Source organism: Hemitrygon akajei, chromosome 5, assembly GCF_048418815.1.
Source record: "Hemitrygon akajei chromosome 5, sHemAka1.3, whole genome shotgun sequence".
NCBI classification, from domain to species: domain Eukaryota; kingdom Metazoa; phylum Chordata; class Chondrichthyes; order Myliobatiformes; family Dasyatidae; genus Hemitrygon; species Hemitrygon akajei.
Genome location: NC_133128.1, coordinates 38,366,405 through 38,385,165, shown reverse-complemented (window position 1 = coordinate 38,385,165; position 18,761 = coordinate 38,366,405). Strand labels below are relative to the sequence as shown.

The following is an 18,761-nucleotide window of genomic DNA, read 5'->3' as shown; positions in this document are numbered from 1 at the left end:
GCTTGGCAAACTGAAAGCTCTGAAGGTAGATAAGTCACCTGGACCATATGGTCTACACCCTGGGTTCTGAAAGAGGTAGCTAAATAGATTGTGGAGGCATTAGTAATGATCTTTCAAGAATCTAGCAACACATTCCATGTATTACCACTCTCTGTAAAAAGACCTACCTCTAACAACTCTCTATTTTCCTCCAACCATCTTAAACTTGTACCCCCTCCTATTAGCCATTTCTGCCTTGAGAAAAAGATGCTGGATGCCCAAAGTATCTATGCCTCTTGCACATCTCTATCAGATCATCTCTCCTCCTCCTTTGAACCAAAATGAAAAGTCTTAGCCTGCTTAACCTCTCCTCATAATTCTTGCTCTCTAATCCAGGCAACATCCTGGTAAATCTCCTCTCTAAGGCTTCCACATCTTTTCTATAATAAGGTGAGCAGAAAGGAAAATTCTAATACTCAAAGTGCGATGTAACCAGTTTTATAGGTCTGTAACATTACCTCATGGCTCTTGAACTCAATCTCCCAACTAATGAAGACTGGCACACCATATGCCTTCTTAAACATCCATCAACTTGTGCAGCAATTTTGAGGGACCTATGGACGAAGACCCCCAGATTATTCTGATCCATTACACTGTCAAGAATCTCACCATTAACCCTGTATTCTGCCTTCATTTTGACCTTCCAAAGTGTGTCACTTTGCACTTTTCCAGATTGAACTCAACCTGTTGTTCTTGGTCTAGCTCTGCATCCTATCAAATGTCCCATTGTTACCTATGGCAATCTTCCATACTATCCATAATGCTGACCTTCATGTCATCTGCAAACTTGGCACCCTTTCACTTCCTCATTCAAGTCATTTATAATAATCACAGGAACAGCAGGAGTCCCAGAACAGATCCCCGTGGAACACCACTGGTCACCGACCTCCAAGTAGAATATGCTGCTTGTACCTTCTATGGTCAAACCAATTTCATATTCATGCACCCTGGATTTCATGTCTCCTGACTACCTGAATGAGCCTACCATGTCAAACAGATACCTATTTTCTGTCTGTATCCTATTTTGTGACAGGTGTATTATGGTAATCTGTTATGTGGTTTGGAGCACAGTAGAAGCAAATGAGTATTGTTTAGTTTAGTCTCGTGGAGAGGCATTGAGCAACAGGAAATGATTTATTTGTTGACAGTTATTGGATCGCTAATTGGGATGTTGCTGGAATGCTTAAATAGATATAGAACGCTATATCTGATATTGTTAATAAACATGCTTAGTATCACTGATTTGAACACAAAGATGGCTATATTACTAATTTAGCTTTGCTAGTTTATCGCCATCAGATCATCCATCATTGCTGGTTTTGTAATAAAGTGTCCAAGTACCTTTTTAGATTTTGGAACTTTTTTTATTTTGGAAGTGTCATACAATGACAATCTCCTGGCTTAGTCTGTCAGTGGTTTTGCTTTGCTTTAAATTAACCGTGACATTTTGTCACTTCTCTGTGGATTGTCACCTTGTCATGATGGAGAAGCTTGTGTGGTCCTGAGATCCTGAGAGCGAAGCCGTCTGGAGCTATGCTCCTGGTAGGGTCACCCATGGTGGTAAGGTCGAGGGTGAGGTCCCTGACAAAGAACAATCCAAACAAGACCTCAATGGTGGAACAGGCAGACCAAGTTACTTTGAACTCAACGGCTGTGAAGGCGGATGAAGGCAGCAACAATTCCATCAGCTCCAATCGTTGTCGTTTCCATGCCATTGGAATCAGTTGGTTGATTTGTGAAGTTTTGTGTGCTTCTTGGAGTGCAACATTAAGTACATGTTCAACAAATACACGAACAGGCATCTTCGCTCTGTGGAAACGGAATGAAGACCATCATCCTTGACCTCGAGGGATAGCCACGACGACGATGACATTTTGTCTACCAAAAAAAAATAGTCATACCAAACAAGACCAGTCTATGGCAAAGGATTGCCTCGGATAGCTTGGTGAAGCTGAAGCAGCTTGCAGCAAGTGATGACCTTTTGTTGATTCATGCTGCAAATTTCTGGTTTGAACACAGTTTTGAACGGTCAGTGCTGCCTGCCCAATGTTGCTTAGTCATGTGGTGTTGCTGGAGGGCTCGTCGCTTTGTTTCATTGAAGTGCTGAAATATTCCAGTTGCTGATGTTTGAATTGAAAGTGGTTTGTCTGGTCCAGCACTTTAGATGCACTGACAGTTTGTTGAATGTAGAATGATTGGGTGAATAATTAGTTTTTGTTGTGCTACAGATCATGGTCTTTCTTGGGGACATTGCTATTGCTTGCTTGGTGGATGAGGGTGCTGATGCTTTTTTTTTGCTGAAGTAAGTGGGGGACGGGAAGGGTTACTGTTTTGCTGCTGCTTGTGGGGGTGGGGGTTTCTAACCTTTTTTACTGCCAAACACTCTTTGGGGCAGTCTTCTGTTTTTGTGGAAGTCTGTGAAGAAGAACTTCGGGATGTATATGGTATATGTTCTGAGATATTAAATGGAACTATTGAAGTTCAATAGCATCATGAAAACTTGACTGATCTCTGTGATGTTGTTGCTAAGCAACATTACATGCTAATCTCATTGCTTTCCAAACTCAATAAAGGAAAGATAAAATGGATGTTTTTCAAGCATTGATCGCTATCATAGTGCAATCGTAGGGGATGTGAAACCATGGTTGAATCAAACATGTTGTATTGAAGGTCATGTTGCTGCAACAAGTGAATATGTCTCACCTTCTATCAGACAATGTTTCCCAAATTTCAAGGCATGTTTTGACTACCCATATAGCAGAGGACCCACAAGACGACGTAGACCTGAATGACAGTGTGTCAAATGTCAATGCTCAATTCTGCTGCAAACAGAGCATCTTCTGGATCTAATACCGCCTCTGCAGACACTGAAACAGAGGATGATATAGATGCATTTATCACACATCAGTGATTATTGAAGGACAAGCTTGCAACAAGAGGAGAAGCTATTGGAAAGGAAGGACAAGCTTAAGTTGCAGGAAGAAATTGCCTCACAGGTGGCCAAAGTTGATGTGCTATGAGCTTCAAGTGAGGTGAGTGCTAAAAGTACTCTAGCAGGAGACTCATAGGGTATGAGTCCCTATATTGGAAAGGCACAAAATAAAGCAAAAACACTCAACATCAATGATTCGTTTTTTCCCTCAAATGTTTGTGAAACATGAATAAGATCCCCAAGAGGTAGGTCAGGATGTTTACTCTCAGCTTGCACTGATCAGGCACTTGGAGCCTATGCCAAATCCAACAGCTCAAGTGGCTTATGGGGACTTCCACTTACAGCATGGAAACACTCTTGTTTCAGATGATAGATGTAAGAATATTATTATTAATATTATGAGGAAGCAAAATGAAATAATAACCTTATTGGTACAATGAGAATGCATTTCATCTTTGCCTAAAAGAGGGATTCAATCTTTGACAGCAATCCATTGCAGATTCATGCATTCATGAGGACCTTTGAAAATAGTGTTGAAGACAAGACTGACAACTGTCATGACTGCCTTTATTTCCTTGAACAGAACACTAGAGATTGCCATAGAGAACTTGTTGGAAGTTGGTAACATGTTGACCCTAAGAAAGAATATCTAAAAGTTACAGGAGCATTTTGGTAATGAACATAAAACTGCATCATGCAAAAGGCTCTTTCTTAGGTGCCTATCAAATCTGAAGATGTGGAAGCTCTTCAGTCTTTTTCTTGGAGGCTGTTGCAATGCCATGGAAGTAGTGCAGAACATGTGTAAGCTGGTCAATCTTGCCAACATGTCGATTGTTTTAAAGAAATTGCCCTATACACCTGGGGATAAATGGAGAATGGTGAACTGCAAGAAAGGACAACCATTAGATTACTTCCACTGACATTGTTAATTTTATAGAAAGGCAAGTAAAGATTGCTACACGCCCGGTGTTTGGGAATATACAGGATGCTATTTCACCTGCAATAAGCAAAGCTATAAACAAAACTCAGTCACAAATCCTTTCTAAGGCTAAAAGGCTAAGGCTTTGTTATTACTGTGGCCACTGTGAGAAGTAAAGCTAAAACTGAACCTGGAACTAATGGAGGGGAAATGGGCCTGTCAGTCAAAAGGGTTTGTCTGGTCTGCGAAGGTGAACATTTATTGGATTCATGCTGTCAGCTGGAGAAAAGGACTCATAGTGAGAATATTGCCTTCCTAAAAGAAAGCGGTGCCTGCTTTGGCTGTTTGTGTACAGAACATATCAGCAAGGACTGCAGGAAATGTCCTTCATACAAGTTACGCAGTGGCAAGCATCTCGGCATACTTCATATTCTCTCTAACAAAAAGGGTGTAGAATCAAAACAAGCTGCGAAAGAATCAATGAGTACTGCCCTGGTATCTAATGGTCTTACAGGGACAGGTGATCATGATTGTAAACTTCTCATGGTTCCAGTACAAGTGAAGTCCAAGACAGTGGTTACTTGCAACGCGTACAAACAAGCTGGATGAACTCAGCAGGTCGAGCAGCATCTGTTGAAATGAGCAGTCAACGTTTCGGGCCGAGACCCTTACAGGACGTTAACGAGTGATTACTTGTGCTTTCCTGGATCACGGAGGCACAGGTGTATTCTGCACATTGGGCCTAATGAACAAGCTCAACCTCACGGGAAAGAGGGGACACATTCTCTTACACACCATGTGTCAAGAGAAGATTGTGAGCAGCTACATTGTTTCCGGATTGGATGTTGTTAGCTCAAATAGTAAAAGCTATTGTGAACTACCAGATATTTATATGCAGGATAAATGCCTGTCCACAAAGGAAATATTTCACACAGAGAGATCTCCGGCAATGGTCTCAGCTGAAGCACATCCGTTTGCCAGAGATTGATTCAGAAATTGAGCTGCTAATGGGAACAAATGTGCCTAAAGCACTGGAGTCATTTCAAGTGATTCAGTGTTAATAATGGATTTTATGCGCTTGGAACAATGCTGGGTTTGGCTGTGAATGGACCACAAAGGAGACAATGGTGCTGGGAGAGACTGTGCACAACCACAGCTCGCAGCTAACGGAGTCCCAGTGTTGAACTTGGATGAGCTTTGGTAACAGCAGTTGAAGGCTGACTTCCCTGCACGCAATCAGAACGAACAGCCTGGTTTGTCAATAGAAGATCACAAGTTCATGGAGCTGGTTACAAATCCTGTGACTACCAAACTGGTTTGCCTTTGAGAAAGAAGGAGGCTAGCGTGCCAAATAATAGGAAGATTGCTGAACACCGTGCTCTAAAGCTAAAGAAAAGGTTTAAGAAGGGTTTGTTATTTCACACTGACTTTCAGGAAGATTGTCACCTCCAAAGGTTATGCTGTCAGCAGGGGATCTGGAATGCAGTAATGGGGAAGTCTGATTGGACTGTGACTGGACCACTGAAAAGTGTATACACCCCAGAAAACGAAAACTTCATGTTGTATTTGACTGTTTTCAGGGAATATCTCTGAATAGTCAGCTTCTACAAGGCCCAGATCCTTGCTGGTCTTTTGGAGTACTGCATGCAGTTCTGGTCTCCTTACTTGAGGAAGGATATACTGGCTGTGGAGGCGGTGCAGGGGAGGTTCACCTGGTTGATTCAAGAGATGAGGGGGTAAGACTATGAGGAGAGATTGAGTTGCCTGGGATTGTACTTGCTGGAGTTCAGAAGAATGAGAGAAGATCTTATAAGAATATATAAAATTATGAAAGGAATAGATGAGATAGTGGCAGGAAAGTTGTTTCCACTGCTAGATGAAACTTGAAATAGGGGACATAGTCTCAAGATTCAGTCGAGTAGATTTAGGATGGAGATGAGGAGGAACTGCTTTTCTCAGAGTGGTGAATCTGTGGAGTTCTCTGCCTACTGAAGCAGTGGAGGCTACCTCAGTAAATGCATTTAAGACAAGGTTGGATAGATTTTTGCTTAGTAGGGGAATTAAGGGTTATGGGAAAAAGGCAGGTAGGTGGAAACATGTGCAGTTTTGGGCTCCTTATTTGAGAAAGGATGTGCTGACATTGGAGAAGGTTCAGAGAAGATTCACTAATATGATTCTGGGAATGAGAGGGTTAACATATGAGGAACGTTTGACTGCTCTTGGACTGTACTCCTTGGAGTTTAGAAGAATGAGTGGAGTGCTCATAGAAACATTTCGAATGTTGAAAGGCATGGACAGAGTGGATGTGGCAAAGTTGTTTCCCATACAAAGAATGGAAAGTGACTTCAATAGAGCTGTCCTTAATTTCCCCATGATAAAAGCTCTATGCGCCTGCGAATGTGTATTGTGCAACAATAGATAGGTCACTGCTGCATGGACATCTTTGCTTGTGCCTGAAAAGTGGTGTAACTGTGCAGCAGTAACTTCTCCAAAATTTAGCTGTTTCAAATATCTATTAACCTTGAAGTCTTCCAACTGGCAGAGTTCTTCCAGCCAGCTTATCCACTCATAAGCAACTGATGTTGGCATTGTGTTATCCCAGCCAAGCCCTTTCTTATATAGATCTTGTAGGACATTCTTAGTAGATAGCACCACTGGACTCAATATTCTTAAAGGATTATAGATGGAATTAACTGTGGAGAGGATTCCCCTTCTTGAGTGATTATCTTTGGTCATGATCTTAAACTTGAAAGTATCAGACTGAATGCACCACAGCACACCCAATATTCTCTTCACTGAAGGAATCTCTTGATCCAAATCCAAATCCTTCATGTCTTTTCTGGTTGCTTACCCACTTTGTGAGTCAAAAGCTGCCTTCAGCACAAGTAGATACAAGATCATGACATCGTTCCTTCCACTGAGGACACTGACACAAGGCAGTCATCAACACAGAATTAGTGCAAAACCTAATGGACTGTCTCACAGCTGAACTGTTCTTCATTGTCCTCTCCACGTTTCCCAAGAACAAAGTTGGCACAGCTCGGTGTTGGCACATCCCTGATGGATCCATTTCTTTCCAGATGCCTCGCTATTTCTTCTTTAATGATGGCTTCAAGCATTTTCCCAACTACAGACATTAAACTAATGGGCCTTTTGCCTAAATCCTTTTGTGATCAATGGCGTGACATTTGCTGACTTCCAATCTGACAGGACCTGCCCAGAGTCCAGAGAATTTTGGTAAATTATCACCAAAGCTTCTGCTATAACTTCTGCCATTTCTTTCAGTACCCTGGGATGCATGCCATCAGGACCAGCAGACTTGTCTATCTTCAGGCCCACAAGTTTGCTCAGCATTACCTCTTTAGTGATAGCTAATGTATTGAGGTCCTCACCTCCCATCACATCCATAATATCTCTCTTTGGCATGTGTAAGCGTTGGTACGGACTAGAAGGGCCGAGATGGCTTGTTTCTGTGCTGTAATTGTTATATGGTTATAGATGTGTCCTCCACCATGAAGACCAGCACAAAATAGTCCTTCAGAGCCTCTGCCATTTCCTCATTACCCAACTCCCCCTTCTTGTCCTCCGAAGGACCCATGTACACATTAGCCACCCTTTTCACTTCATAGAATTATTAAAAACTTTTACTATCTGTATTTTGTGCTAGTTCACTTTCATAACCTATCTTCCCTTTCTTTATTGCTTACTTCATGGTTCTTTGTTGGTTTCTTAAAGTTTACCCAGTCTTCCAGTTTCCCACTACTCTTGTCAACTTTGTACGCATGAGCTTTCAGTTTGATGCTGCCTTTTATTTCTTTGGTTATCCAAGGCTGGTTCTCCCCACCCTCGCTGTCCTTGCTTTTAATTGGAATATACTTTTGTTGAGCACCGTGAAAAATCTCTTTGAAAGTCTGCCCCTGTTCCTCAACCATTCCACCATATAGCCTGTGTTCCCAGTCTACACTACCCAAATCCTCCTTCATCCCATTGTAGTCTCCATTGTTTAGGCATAATACACTGGTTTTAGATCGAACTATTACACCCTCCATTTGTATGAGAAACTCAATCCTACTGTGATCACTTTTTCCAAGAGGATCCCTAACTACAAGATCATTAATTTTACCTGTCTCAATGCGCAGGATCAGATCTAAGATAACACATTTCCTTGTAGGTTCAGTAACATACTGTTCAAGAAAGCTATTATGGATGCATTCTATGAAGTCCTCCTCAAGATTGCCTTGACCAACTTGATTCACTCAATCTACGTGCAAGTCCATCGTGATAACTGCTGTTCCATTGTTACATGCCTCAGATAGTTCTCTGTTTATTGCCTGTGTCACTGTAATTCAGTGGCCGATTTACGACTCCCACAAGTGATATTTTTTCCCTTTACTATTCCTAAACTTTACCCAGATGGATTCAACATACTGCTCCTTAGATCCTCTATTGTCTCTCACTATCATCCTGATCTCACTTTTAATTAATAGCGCTACCCCATCGCCCTTACCTTCCTGCCTATCCTTCTGTATTACCTGATATCCTTGGATACAGTATTTAATTCCCAATTATCTCCACCCTGCAACCATGTCCCTGTAATGGTTACTAAATCATACCACTTTGTACTGATTTGTGCCACAAGTTTACTGACTTAAAAAAAAAATACTACGGGGATTCAAATAAAGTGCCTTTACACTCATTGTGCTTTTAAAATCTTATAATCTTCTACTCTTTTGCTCTTGACTTATCTTCACTCCACTCTTACTTTTCTCTTTTTTATCTTATGTTTTTTTTAATCTTTATCCACTCTTTTCTTTTTTACTTCATCCATTATTCTCCAATCTGTTGAACCCCCCCCCCCCCCGCCATTTAGTTTAAAGTCCCATCCACAGCCCTAATTATGCAATTCGCTAGGATCCAGGTCCCATCATGGTTCAGGTGGAGCCTGTCCCATTGGTACAGCTCCCTCCTTCCCAATACTGGTTCCAATTTCCCATGAATTCAAGCCCACTCCTCCTACACTAATCCTTGAGCTACGCATTTAACTCTCTAATCTACTTGACCCTATGCCAATATGCACGTGGCTCAGGTAGCAATCCAAAGATTACCACCTTTTTGGTTCTGCTTTTTAATTTAGTCCCTAGCTGCTCAAATTCCCTAAGCAGAACCTCTTTCCTTGATGTTATTACCCACATGGACCACGACAACTGGATCTTTCCCCTCCCATTCTCAGGCACACCATCTTGTCCCTGACCACAGACCGAGTTTGAGGCAGCTAATCTAATGGGTGTGCTTACCTCCTGAAACAGAGAATCCAGTTAACTCTCCCCCTCCCTGATGCGTCACAGTGTTTGAAGCTCCAATTCCAGGTCACCAACTTTGAGCTTGAGTTCTTTGAGCAGCCAACACTTGCTGCAGATGCGGTTACCAGGAACCACAATGGGTTCCACCAGCTCCCACATCATGCAGCTACAGCACATCACCTGATCCTGCATCATCCATCCCTACTTTATTTAATTAGCTGTAGTTTAGTGACTTTTTATTCAACCACTACAAAAGCCTTACCTGCTACTTACTTGTGCCTCTTCACTGAAACCTCAAGTTCCCACTCCTACACTGGTCCACTCACACAATGGCTGCTCTGCTTTGACCCTGCTTTACTTTTATTTGCCCCTGCTAATGAATTGTGCATCAAATGGTCTGCCGCTAATGCACTGAGCCCCGTGAAATGCTCCTTTTTTAAACACTTCTCCCCGACCTATGTGAAGATCTCTCTCTGCAAATCAAATGGTCCGTCGCTAATGAGTTGAGCCCCGTGAAATGCTCCTTTTTTAAAAAACTCTTCTCCCCGACCTGTGCGAAGTTCCCTCGCTGTGAATTGATTGGTCCGCTAATGTGTACTCATTCTTGTATTCATATTTGTGCTTAGTTGTTTAGTTTAGTGAAGAGGGGCTAAGCCACGAGAATGTTATTTTCTGATGATCGCTAAATGGGATGTTGTTGGAACACTAAATGGAATGCTTAAATATGTATAGATGCTAATTCTGATGTTACTAATTGGAACATTAAGATTGCTAGACCACTAATTTAGTTTAATTAGTTTTTTTATCACTATAAGTTAGTTCGTCTTTGCTGATTTCATAATAAATAATAGAAAGTACCTTTTTTCAACTTCAGAACTTCATTATTTTGGAAACGCATCATACAGCGCCTGTTTTCTGCCTTAGTCTCTCAGTTGTTTTGGTTTGTTTAAAGTAATTGCTGCACCTATTACTTTTTTTTGAAGAACGGAATAACATTCACCATTTTCCAACTTCAAGCACTCCTGTGGCCAGTGGGGATGCAAAGATCAGCACCAACAATCTCTCGCTTCCTGTCACAATCTGGGGAATCTTCCAAATGGCCCTGGTGACATATCAATCCTAAAGTTTTTCAAAAGTTCTGATCTGCTTTCTTAAAATTGACATGTTCCAGCATGTTCTATGCTGACCTTACATTTGCCAAAGTCCCTCTCATTTTATACTAACCATGTTCAAACTAATATTATAGCCTTTGTTTGCTCCTGAATGCTTATCGGCCTTGAAGTTAGCTGACTCTACTTCAAAAAATTCTATCAAGTTCTTATGGTATTTATTATATCATTTACTATCCCAGCACTAAATGATTAGATGAAAAAGGATGCTAAAGCTACAAATATTCAAGCAAGTGTTTTGAGTGTTTTATTTCCCAGTTTTTAAAAAATGACCTTTCTTGAAGAGCAATGCCATCTAATCCTAAATAGTAATTTTTTTATATTTTAGAATATCTTCCACCCTCAGTGTTTCTTCTGTGACATTGCTTTTTGTGACCACCAGAAATCTGTAGGTATTCTACAAAATCTCTTGTGTTTATGATGTAGGTCATGACAACCATATGGACAATGGCATGGCACCTTCGCTTTGCAATCATCTTCACTTCCAAATGCATTTGAGTAATCTCAGCTTCATGGCAATTCACTCAGTTTGTTTTTGAGAAAACACCCAACTGTCTGCATCTCGAATTTAAATGTTTTAGTGTTCCTTAAAATCTGATATAAAACTTTCTGTTCCATTTAGTTTTCGTGATCAGAACCCCATTGCATAAGCATAAGAGGATTCAGAAATATAGTTCATAAAATTCTATTTTCTCTGATCTCTGGTTTCCAAATCAATAGCATTTATAAACCAAGAGATAAGAATATGAAGCCCATTTGGAGCTTTCATAATTGATGAAAGGGAATTATAGTTGGTATATTGCTTTATCTCTCACTCACTTTGAATTCTGCCTTTTCCCTCTGAGAGTAGACTGGTGTGTAATTGGATACTATCATGTCTGAAATGATAAGTTCAATGCTCACAGGCAAGATGCAGTGCAGACAGTAGGGAGAACTAATTCAGTTAGGATCCATTGACTTCATGGCATGGTCATAACTGAAAAGGTAACACATTATATTTGAAAATCCTAGAAGACAGTATGTTGAACTATATATCAGAGACTTATGTAAATTTAACATTCAATAATTGTAAGCAAGTTATGCAGAATGCATTTAAGAAACATTTATTTGACAGATTTTGAAAGCATCTAAAAGAGTGAAGGGAGGAAGGAAGTAGGAGGCTCCAGGCATCATTTTTACTCATCTTTGTCACAAGCCTTGTGCTGAGCACTAGAAAACTGCCAATGTCCTTTATTATTAAAAAAGGGGAGGAAAGCTATGGATAAGTAGTTTACTGGAGGCCGAACAGCCGAATATAAGGCTGTAAATTTGTTAGAAAAAGTACTGGGGGATAGGGATAAATCATAACTCAGAACAATGCTAGCTAGTCACAATGGATTTGTAAAGGGGAAAGTTGTGTGTGATGAATTATTTGAGAAGGAGAGTAATACATTTGATGGAGTTATGTGATATAAAGAGCTAAAGAATGCAAGATAAAGGGGAATGGTTCAGTGAATATAAGCTGTAAATAGTGAAGTTCCACAGAGTTCATTGCTGGTTTCCTGCTTTTCACGATTCAAATTAATGATTTGTAAAGGAATCCCGATTCAGAAATGTGTCAATGACACCAAAATGATTATTGTGTAAAATGTTTCTGGATGAGCACTTGAGTGCTACAATGTTACAGGTCAAGAATAGAAAAATAATCTAAATAAGTTTTCCATTACTGAGCATGGACTTGGGGCTGAATGTCTGTCTCTTTTGTAAATATTTATGATTCTTCTTTTATTTTAACTCCGGACTACTTGCAAAAATCTCTGGGCAGCATGGTAGTGCCACAATTAGTGTAATGCTAATATAGCTCCATCAACCCGGGTTGCATTCTGCCATTGTCTGTAAGGATTTTTTAATGAATTCCCCGTGACCATGTGGTTTTTCTCTGGTAACTCCAGTTTACTCCCACGTTCCAAAGACTTGTGGATTAGTGGGCTAATTGGTGACATATGTGTAATTGGGCTGTGCAAGTTTGTAGAGACGGAAAGGCCTGTTGCCGTGATATATCTCCAAATTAAAAACAAATCAGATGCTCCTTTCATCATATCACCAGCCATGTTCTTTAGCTCCCTCTGGACATATTGTCTTTACTTTATCCAGATAGTGCCACCATTTGTTTCATTCTAAATACCAAGAGAATATGCTAACTTCCTGTTGGATACCTTAATGTATCTTTGGTAAGAAAGGCATTGAAAGAATTAGCAGTTTAGTTGTTCATCACATTCATTGGAATTTTTTACTTTTCAAAAGAATAAGAATGAATAATTTAACTCCATGACAAATTGCAATTAAGCTATAAAGCACAAAGATAAAAACAAAGCCAAAGAAGCATTTACCATGTTGATCAAAGGAGAAATCATAATTATATTAGTGTTACAAATTATAAATTAGTCAAGTATTTCATTGACAACTCTGTCAGCTGAAGAATAAGATAGCCGGGTTAAGAGTAAACCATGAACTGTACAGTTCATTTAGTTAGAAATCTCTGGGGAGAGACTGTAGTGGAGAAAGCCTAATTAGGTAAAGAAGTTGTTTCAATTTTATTTTGAATGGAGGATAGTTAAATGTGTACTTTGTACTTAATTTCACTCTCAGCCACACACACCATCGTGTCTATCTGCCTTGATGACAATGGAAGTAACACATCTAGGTCACTCTGCCTTGAAAAAATGGTCCTCCATGTGCAGTTTTTCTGTAATGTCTCCAGATATCATTTCAAAAGAGATTAATATTGATAGTGCGCCTGTCTGAAGAAAAACAGGCCAAAGTTTTAAAAAAAAGCTGTGCTTCTCTTCAAACAGGGAATTCAAATGAATTGCTCTGTTTCACAATAAAACTGTCCTGGTCTAACGCACAATGGCAGAACGTTGCCATCATCACTATTGGAGGGACTAGAAATAGCTTCTGCTCGCAAAAACCTAGCAGTCTAACAAACCAGAGGCTGTGTTATAAGACTATTACTAATCTTATTACAACACAGTTATTTCAAGGCTATTAAATGGTTCTCTATTATGATAAGATGGATTCTTGACCTCACAATCTACCTTGTTATGATCTTGCACCTTATTGTCACTGGAAGCTACACCACACTTTCTCTGTAGCGGTCACACTTTATTCTTCATTGTTATTGTTTTACATTGTATTACCTCATTTTACCCTCTATTGAATTCATTTGTATGAAAGACAAGTTTTTTACTGCACCTTAGTATGTGTGGCAATAATACACGAATTCCAATTCCAATGAGACCTTGTGTGGTTTGGTGGTGAGGAACATTCATAAATATGTGGAGTCTTCAGTCATGTTTGGAATATGTTTACTAAAGGACAGAATGTAAATGAAAAATACAAGGGCTACTCTGTGATTGTGGGGTTGGGGGAGGGAGACTGGGGGATTACCTCTCATCATTTACCTGTAACTTCTTGCAACATTACTTCAGTTAACCCTGAACCCTGCTTCCCTGCCCCCCCCCCATTATATGAGCATGAGAGCTATGACCCAGTCTTGACAACCAAAGTCATTGGTTGAAAGTTAGTGATTGCAGCTTTGAATTTATATAGGGAATAAATGTTATATCCCGGGAATTTATGATTTTGCAGCAGATGTTCAGGAGAAGCCGTATGGAAATAGCTGAACATATGTTAATTTGAGGAAGCTAAGTTATGCTGGTATCACATTTTTTGGTGGTTTAAACGTTGATCATATTATTACTAGAACTTAATTGCAACATACTTAAAGCAGCACTTATTGCCCTTATAGAGGACACATGTATGAAAGGAACATATCTACTTCATTCTTGATGATAATTTCCTTGGGGTGTACGTCATGTGGTAGATAATGGGCTATAGTCATCTCCCATGCATCCACAAATGCCACATTGATGCCCTCAAACATCCTTCTCATCACTAAATCAAGCTGGTAGGAGAACCAGTCACTATTATAGAGACTAATCCCTTGTGAAAGGGCCTGGACATTGGCTGTCTTTATTACAATTACTGTATCAGGACTTCTACCCAACAAGCGTAGAATTGACCTCCGAATGTTCTGTAGTCGTCGGATGTAATGCTCCACCGGAAAAGTATTGAAATGGCACCAGATAGTGAAGGCTATAACTGTGTTCTTTCCTCCTTGAATGTCATCCAACTTGCTGGCAATGAATGGGAGGTTCACAATTGAAATGGAAGGTATTCGAATTGGTATGGCATGGATATAATAATGCATGGTAATGTCATTTTTTACATCCACAATGTTGTACGGGCCATATTTTTCCGTTACCATGGTAGTTACATTTTTGAGACCTAAAAACAGGAAATAAGCATAGTATTATTGTTATTACCAAGTTGATAAGTTGGACCTTGAATTAGTAGATAAATTCTGACAAAAACTGGGGCATTTCAGAAGCTCTTAGATAAGCATGTGTGAATGGTAGAAAATATGGAGGGCTATGTAGAAGAGAAGCATTAGATTGATTTTAGACTAGATTAAAATATTAATACAATATTGTGGACTGAAGGGCTTAGATCATATTTCTTCCCCATACTGATGTCTGGTCTGAACAGCTGAACTACTTGAGATGTCTGCATGCTTTTATGCATTGTGTGGTTGCCACATGATTGGTTAGATATTTGCATTAGCAAGCAAGTATAGAGGTGTACCTAATAAAGTGGCCACTGAGTGTATTATTATCTTGGAGTAACATTGAGTCTGTAGTGTATTAACTCCAAGATGACTATATTTCTTCAACAGTATAGAGATCAAAACTGCACTCTAAAGTTCTGCATAATCTCAACATTGATTTCTGCAGAACACCACTGATCACAGTCCTCCCTCAGAGTAACAAATCTCAACCATTACCCTCTATTTCTGTGACTGAGCAAATTCTGAATCTAATCTACCAAGTTATCATGAAAACAATACAACCTAATCTTTTGGAAAAATTTATCTGGAAGGTTGGGAGTGACAGGTTGTGTCCAGTTTTCATACAGTCCCATTGCACACAACCCTCTCTAATTGTGATAACGAGAAGTGTCAAAAATTACATTATTGTCTTGTTGCAAACAAATCCACTTGAACATTTATGATATCAATTAACTGCACTGTCTTGTAATGGGAATGTTAATTTTTGATGTCACTGTCGCTGTACTTTTCTGCGAGTTAGGAGGTCAGTGATTATTATTGTCGCCGTTTTTGTCTGCGAGTGAGGGGGTTGGAGATTGTTATTGTCGCTGTATTTTTTTCTGCAAGTTAGAAGGTTGGGGATTGTGAATGGCATTTTTTGTGCAGGGTTGGGGTGGGGAATTTGATGCTATTGTTGCTGTTTATTTTTTGCAAGGGAGATGTGGGGGATTTTGGGGCCTGCGAGTTTTGTTTCTTTTTTTTGTGTGTGTAATATTTACAAAAGGTTAGAACACAGGGAGGGAACAGGCTAGCAATAGAAAGATGAGATTCATTTGCAGGCAGATGGAATTAGTTTAGACTAGCATAATGCTCAACACAGGCATAAAGGGCAAAATGGCCTATTTCTGGGCTGCACTGTTCAGAGGACATAGAACCACAGTACGTATTGGTCTGCAATATTGTGCCGATCTTTTAACATACTCCAAGATCAATTCTAAGCCTTCCCACCCCCAACATCGTACTCTAGTTTTATTTCATCCATGTACCTATTTAAGAGCCTTTTGAATGTCCCTAAGGTGTGTGCCATGCTTCTGATACCAACATCACATGCCCATAATCCTCCAGTCATTTGGTGCTTCTCGTTAATGACTATCACCCGGTAGCACTCACAAAAACAGTGATGAAATGCTTTAAGAGGTTGGTCATGACTAGACTGAACTCCCACCTCAGCAAGGACCTGGACCCATTGCAATTTGCCTATTGCCACAATAGGTCAACGGCAGATGCAATCTCAATGTCTCTTCACATGACTTTAGACCACCTAGACAACACAAACACCTATGTCTGGATGCTGTTCCTCGACTATAGATCAGCATTTAATATCATCATTCCTACAATCCTGATTGATAAGTTACAGAACCTGGGCCTCTGTACATCCCTCTGTAATTGGATCCTTGACTTCCTAACTGGAAGACTGCAATCTGTGTGGATTGGTGATAACATATCCTCCTTGCTGGCAATCAACACTGGTGCACCTCAGGGGTATGTGCTTAGTTCACTGCTCTACTCTATGTGGCTAGGCATACCTCAAATACCATCTATAAATTTGCTGACGATACAACCATTGTTGGTAGAATCTCAGGTGGTGACGAGAGGGCATGTGGTGAACTACATATACCTGTCTGGACTGCTCCTGTGGCTCCTCCCACAGACCCCCGCTGACTGCTCCTGTGGCTCCTCCCACAGACCCCCGCTGACTGCTCCTGTGGCTCCTCCCACAGACCCCTGCTGACTGCTCCTGTGGCTCCTCCCACAGACCCTGCTGACTGCTCCTGTGGCCCCTCCCACAGACCCTGCTGACTGCTCCTGTGGCTCCTCCCACAGACGCCTGCTGACAGCTCCTGTGGCTCCGCCCACAGACCCCTGCTGACTGCTCCTGTGGCCCCTCCCACAGACCCTGCTGACTGCTCCTGTGGCTCCTCCCACAGACCCCCGCTGACTGCTCCTGTGGCTCCTCCCACAGACCCCTGCTGACTGCTCCTGTGGCTCCTCCCACAGACCCCTGCTGACTGCTCCTGTGGCTCCTCCCACAGACCCCTGCTGACTGCTCCTGTGGCTCCTCCCACTGACCCCTGCTGACTGCTCCTGTGGCTCCTCCCACAGACCCCTGCTGACTGCTCCTGTGGCTCCTCCCACAGACCCCTGCTGACTGCTCCTGTGGCTCCTCCCACAGACCCCTGCTGACAGCTCCTGTGGCTCCGCCCACAGACCCCTGTATAAAGGCGATTGAGGCCTGATGCCCAGCCTCATTCCCCAGGATGTAGTGTTGTTCATTCTTCCAGTCAATAAAAGCCAATACCTCACTTCTTACTTCTCAGAGTGAGTTATTGATGGTGCATCAGGGCATACAGGAGTGAGATATGCCAACTAGTGGAGTGGTGTCACAGCAGCAACCTGGCACTCAATGCCAGTAAGAAGAAAGAGCTGATTGTGGACTTCAGGAAGGGTAAGATGAAGGAACACATACCAATCCTCACAGAGGGATCAGAAGTGGAGAAAGTGAACAGTTTCAAGTTCCTGGATGTCAAGACCTCCGAGGACCTAACCTGGTCCCAACATATCGATGCAGTTATAAAGAAGTCAAGATAGTCACTATACTTCATTAGGAGTTTGAAGAGATTTGGTATGTCAACAAATACACTCAAAAACTTCCATAGTTGTACCATGGGGAGCTTTCTGACAGGCTGCATCACTGTCTGGTACGGGGGGTGGGGGTGCCTACTGCAGAGGACCAAAAGAAGCTGCAGAGTGTTGTAAATTTAGTCGGCCTACAAAGTACCCAGGATGTCTTTAAGGAGCAGTATCTCAGAAAGGCAGCATCCATTATTAAGGATCTCCAGCATCCAGGGCATGGCCTTTTCTCACTGTTACCATCAGGTAGGAGATACAGAAGTCTGAAGGTACACACTCAGTGATTCAGGAACAGCTTCTTCCCCTCTGCCATCTGATTCTGAAATGGACAATGCACCCTTGAACACTAACTCACTTTTTTGACATATATTATTTCTGGTTTTTTGTCTATTCAATATATGTATACTGTAATCCATCTATCTATTTATTTATTCATTTATTCTTCTATGTCATGTATTGCATTGAATTGCTGCTACAAAATTAACAAATTTCACATATGCTGGTGATAATAAACCTGATTCTGATTCTGTGGCCAGTGACGATGCAAAGATCACAGCAATCTCTTTCTTCACTTCTGATGGTAACCTGGGATATATCCTATCTGCCTCTATAGATTTAGCTATCCTAATGTCTTTCAAAAGTTCCAGCACATCCTCTTTCTTACAACAGCAAGGAAATCCTCTTACAAGAGCAAGGAAATCTTCTTACAAGAGCAAGGAAATCCTCTTGCATTTGTACAGAGCCCTGGTGAGACCACACCTGGAATATTGTGTACAGTTTTGGTCTCCAGGATTAAGGAAGGACATCCTGGCTGTAGAGGAAGTGCAGTGTAGATTCACGAGGTTAATTCCTGGGATGTCTGGACTGTCTTACGCAGAGAGGTTAGAGAGACTGGGCTTGTACACGCTGGAATTAAGGAGATTGAGAGGGGATCTGATTGAAACATATAAGATTATTAAGGGATTGGACAAGATAGAGGCAGGAAATATGTTCCAGATGCTGGGAGAGTCCAGTACCAGAGGGCATGGTTTGAGAATAAGGGGTAGGTCATTTAGGACAGAGT

At 41.1% G+C, this 18,761-nt stretch overlaps 1 protein-coding gene and 1 long non-coding RNA gene across 2 annotated transcripts in view; one reads left to right on the top strand and one right to left on the bottom strand.

The window, feature by feature from the left end:
• Positions 1 to 18,761, top strand: part of LOC140727649 (uncharacterized) — a 70,378-nt gene that overhangs the window by 36,243 nt on the left and 15,374 nt on the right. The window lies entirely within an intron of this gene.
• The window catches only part of LOC140727647 (NXPE family member 3-like), a 29,642-nt gene continuing 23,566 nt past the window's right edge, over positions 12,686 to 18,761 (bottom strand). Inside the window, exon 6 of the mRNA XM_073045265.1 lies at positions 12,686 to 14,688. Coding sequence (XP_072901366.1) covers positions 14,144 to 14,688 — 545 coding nt within the window. The 3' untranslated portion in view covers positions 12,686 to 14,143. The remainder of the gene's footprint in view (positions 14,689 to 18,761) is intronic.